This window comes from Cebus imitator, unplaced genomic scaffold (genome assembly GCF_001604975.1).
Source record: "Cebus imitator isolate Cc_AM_T3 unplaced genomic scaffold, Cebus_imitator-1.0 Scaffold779, whole genome shotgun sequence".
Classification (NCBI taxonomy): domain Eukaryota; kingdom Metazoa; phylum Chordata; class Mammalia; order Primates; family Cebidae; genus Cebus; species Cebus imitator.
Window position 1 is genome coordinate 226,202 of NW_016108094.1, and position 4,840 is coordinate 231,041.

General features: G+C 50.5%; 1 protein-coding gene across 3 annotated transcripts in view; it reads left to right on the plus strand.

Annotated features, from left to right (window-relative positions):
- VWCE (von Willebrand factor C and EGF domains) overlaps positions 1 to 4,840 on the plus strand; it is a 36,734-nt gene that overhangs the window by 21,990 nt on the left and 9,904 nt on the right. For all 3 annotated transcript variants that reach the window (XM_017519874.2, XM_017519875.2, XM_037735334.1), the window contains 3 exons: positions 728 to 813; positions 2,003 to 2,120; positions 3,931 to 4,016. In XM_017519874.2, coding sequence (XP_017375363.1) covers positions 728 to 813; positions 2,003 to 2,120; positions 3,931 to 4,016 — 290 coding nt within the window. The remainder of the gene's footprint in view (positions 1 to 727; positions 814 to 2,002; positions 2,121 to 3,930; positions 4,017 to 4,840) is intronic.

Below are 4,840 nucleotides of genomic sequence, written 5' to 3' on the forward strand. Positions count from 1 at the left end.
CCATGCCCAGCTAATTTTTTGTAGTTTTAGTAGAGACGGGGCTTCACTATGTTGACCAGGATGGTCCCGATCTCTTGACCTCGTGATCCACCCGCCTCAGCCTCCCAAAGTGCGGGGATTACAGGCTTGAGCCACCGCGCCCGGCCTATTTTCTTTTATTCTTTTGCTCTTTTGTTATTTAGGGCTTCCCCTGCCTCTTTGGTTAAGGACGTCATCTTACGTGTAATTCATTCTTTGTCAGATTTTTGTGCTGTTGTTGAGATGCGCCCTTGGTCTGTCGCCCAGGCTGGAGTCCAGTGGTGCCATCACTGTACCTTCAAGCCCTGGTTTCAAGCCATCCCCCTGCCTCAGCCTCCTAATTAGCTGGGACTACAGGCACACACTGCTGCGCTCAGCTCATTTTTAAAAGTTTTTGTAGAGATGGGGGTCTCGCTATGTTGACTAGACTGGTCTCAAACTCCTGGGTGCAAGAGGTTGTCCCACCTCGTCCTCCCAGAGTGTTGGGATTATAGGCATGAACCCCAACTCAACCCTTTGTCGGCCTGACTTGTTTTGTGTCTGGGGTTTGGAGGGGGAGAAGTGCTTTGGGTTCCTGGGCATGCAGCATAATGTGGAGTGTCGTGGGTGGGTATTAGGTGTCCCAGGGCTCCCCAGTGATTTGTTCCCCCTTTTCTTTAGTTGCTGCTATTCATCAACCTTGAGCCACTTCTCCTTTTCTCCTTTGCAGTGAGATGCTATTTCCATGGCCGGTGGTACGAGGATGGGGCTGTGTTCAGTGGGGGTGGTGATGAGTGTACCACCTGTGTCTGCCAGGTATGGTGGCCGAGCGTCCCGAAGCCTGTGGAATTGATGGGGAGGGGAGGGAGACACAACACTTTACTCAGGTTGACTTGACTAGGAAAAGATGAGCTGCCACACGACAACAGGGAAACTGAGGCAGCAGAGGCACTACAGGGATCCCCCAGGTCTTCCCACAGTCTCTTTGAAGTTCATCTTTCAGCACCGCTATTTACAGAGCACCTACTATGTGCCGGGGACACAGCTAGGCACAAGGAAGCCCCAGTTCCCTTGGTCCGGAAGCCCACAGCCTAGGTGGGTGATGGCCAGGTACCCAGGGCTCCTGATGCCTTTTTGGAAGGTGGGATTTTAAGTAGAGACCTGGAGGGTGGCGGGGACTCATCAGGCGTGGAGCTGAGGTTGCTGTGCCCAGCAGAGGATGGAGAACTGCAGATGGCCATTCTGGCTGGAGCACGGAGAGAGTCAGGCAGGCTGCAGGTAGGGGTTGCATCTTGGCTTGTGTTGCCCAGAAGCAGGGCCCGAGCAGGCGACCTTCCAAAGGAGTGCTCTCAGCAGGAACCAGTGAGGGAAGCAGTATGGGGCCGGAGAGGAAGCAGGGTGAAGGCGTGGCCTCACCCTGATCCTTGGGGAGCTCTGGACAGTGGACAGTGGACAGTGCAAGAGCCTGCTCTTGCACCCCAGCGCCAGTCAGTTATAGAGACTCTGCCCCCCAGGGAGTTGGGGCGGTGACCATCCAGGCATCTCTGGAGGATGCAGCTGCCGTCAGCCACGGGCAGTACTTTGGGGATGCGACCTGGGTGGGCACTGATAGCCTCTGCCAGGACTCAGTCCTGAAGGACTCTGCCATTTGTGCTTGAGGGCTTTGCATTCAGTGAAGCTGCCAATGGTTTCATGCCTGGAGGGATGCAATCAGATTGTGCTGGAGAAAGTTCTCTGGCTGTGGAGCAAGAGTTGATTGGAGGAGCCAGAGTGAAGGCAGTAGGGAACCTGGATGGAAGTGGGAGGGTGGAGGCCGTGCCTATTCCCAGGATGTCCTACTGAAGGACTCCCGGTTCCTCCCACCTCCCTGTTGTGCTCTCTGGAGATTTGTCAGTTTCCCTTGCGTGGAGGGGAGGGTGATGGCAGCCTGCCAGCCTCCTCTAGCCCCCCATGGCCCCGGGCCAGGGCGCTGCCCTCATCATTCTGTGCCTTGGCTCTCTTCCAGAATGGGGAGGTGGAGTGCTCCTTCATGCCCTGCCCTGAGCTGGCCTGCCCCCGAGAAGAGTGGCGACTGGGCCCTGGGCAATGCTGCTTCACCTGCCAGGAGCCCACGCCCGCGACAGGTGAGCTGGCCCTGGGCTCCCCCCACGCAGGGCATGGATGCTGGGGAGAGAGCTGAGCCTCAGCTGCTGAGACTGCTGGTGTGTGTGTTGTATGTGTGTGTGTACATGTGTCTTTCTGTACTTGTATGAATGTGTGTGTGTTTTGTGTAGTGTGTCTGAGTGTGTGCCTGTGTGTGTAAGTTTGTGTGTCTCTGAGTTTGTGCGTGTTTATCTGTGTGTGTTGGTGTGTTAGTGGTACCTGCATGTGGGAGTCTGTGTATGTGTGTCTTTGTGTTTGTGTATATGAGTTGTGTCTGTGTTTTGTATAGTATGTCTGTGTGTCTCTGTGGGTAGTGTGTGTGTGTGTGTGTCTATGTGTCTGCATTTTTGTGTGTGCCTATGTAAGCATGCATGTTTATGTCTGTTTTGTCTGCATATGTGTGTGCGTGCATGTAAGTGTATGTATGAGTGTGTCTGAGTGTAAGTTTGTGGTCTCTGTGTGTGTGAGTAGTATGTGTATGTGTGCATTTGTATGAATGTAAGTTTGTGTGTACCTGTCTTTGCCTGTGTATAAGTGTGTGTCTGTGTTTTTGTGTGGTGTGTCTATGTATCTCTCTTTGGGGGGTGTGTGTCTATGTGTATCTGTGTATTTGTGTTTTTGTGTGTGCCTGTGTGAACATGCATGTTTATGTCTGTTGTGTCTGCATGCGTGTGTGTGTGCATGTATGTTTGTATGAGTGTGTCTGCATACGTGTAAGTGTGTGTCTGTGTGTGTGAGTAGTAAGTGTGTGTGAGCGGTATGTGTGTGTGAGCGTGTATGTGTGCATTTGTATGAATGCGTGTAAGTCTGTGTATATACATGTGTCTGCCTATGTATGGGTGTGTGTCTGTGTTTTGTGTAGTGTGTGGGTGTTTCTATGTTTGTGAGTAGTTATCAACGTGTGTCAGTGTGTTAGTGGTATCTGTGTGTGGGAATCTGTGTACATGAGTCTTTGTGTTTGTGTATGAGCATGTGTCTGTTTTGTGTAATATGTCTGAGTGTGTCTCTGCGGTGTGTATGTTTGTATGTGTCTGTGTTTTTGTGTGTGCCTGTGTGAGCATGCATGTTTGTGTCTGTTGTGTCTGTATATGTGTGTGTGTAAGTGTATGATTCTATGAGTGTGTCTGTGTGTGCATAAGTTTATGTGTGTCTCTCTGTCTCTGTGTGAGTAATATCTGTGTGTGTCTGTGTGAGCATGCATATATAAGTGCATTTGTATGAGTGAATGTGTGTCTCTGTGTTGTATCTGTGTTTTTGTATGTAAATGTGCATTTGTATGAGTGTGTGTGTGTTTCTGTGTTTGTATGAATGGTATCTGTGTGGCTGTGTAAGTGTGAATTTGTATGAGTGTATGTGTGTCTCTGTGTGAATTGTGCCTGTGTGTATGTAAATATGCATTTGTATGAGTGTGTGTGTGTCTGCATGAATGGTGTGTGATCATGTGTATGTGTATGTAAGTGCATTAGTATGAGTGTGTGTGTGAATTGTATCTGTGTGTGTATGTAAATGTGCATTTGTATGAGTGTGTGTGCTTCTGTGTGTGCATGAATGGTATCTGTGCATGTGTATGTAGGTGTGCATTTGTATGAGTGTACGTTTGTGTGTCTCTGTGTGTGAGTTGTATCTGTGTATATTTGTGCATTTGTATGAGTGTGTGTAAGTTTGTGTGTCTGTTTGTGTGAGTTATATCTGTGTCTGTGCATGACCGTGTGCGTGAGGCGTCTGTCCTTGCTGCTGTTGTAGTCTGGGTCTTGTGCCCACTGTCTCTTCTCTGCCACTGTCCTCGTCCAGGCTGCTCTCTCGATGACAACGGGGTTGAGTTTCCGATTGGACAGATCTGGTCACCTGGTGACCCCTGTGAGTTATGCATCTGCCAGGTGAATGACAACCTGCTCGCCTTCAGCTGCTTTACCCGGCTGCCCTGCCTCACCCAGAGGAGACAAGCGTCCTGGCCTCAGGCTCCCTCCGGTGCTGTCAAGTTCCACTTTCACAGAAAGGGTTGGACCCAGTTTATTCTGTCCTCACTAGAGGCGTGAGGATGATGGAGCTTGGCAATTGGCCTTAAGAAGTGTGTATAGGGCCGGGTGCGTTGGCTAACACCTATAATCCCAACACTTTGGGAGGCCGAGGCAGGAGGATCATGAGGTCAGGAGTTCGAGACCACCCTGACTAATGTGGTGAAACCCCAACTCTACTAAAAATACAAAAACTAGCCAGGCATGGTGGTGGCTGCCTGTAATTCCAGCTACTCAGGAGGCTGAGGCAGGAGAATCGCTTGGACTCAGGAGGCAGAGGTTGCACTGAGCTGAGATTGTGCCACTGCACTCCAGCCTAGGTGACACAGCCAGACTCTGTCTCAAAAAAAAGAAAAGAAAAAGAAGTGTGTATGGCCAAGCGTGATGATGGCTCGTGCCTATAACCCCAACACTTTGGGAGGCTGAGGTGAGAGGATTGCTTGAGGCAGGAATTTGAGACCATCCTGGGTAACATAGTGAGACCCTCTCTACAAAAAAAAAAAAATACACAAATTAGCTACGTGTAGTGGCCTGCAGCTATGGTCCCAGCTACTTGGGAGGCTGAGGTGGGAGGATTGCTTGAGCCCAGGAGGCTGCAATAAGCTGTGATCACATCACTGCACCCCAGCCTGGGCCACAGAGCAACACCGTTTCCAAAAAAATTACGCGTATCCCAGAACAAGCTG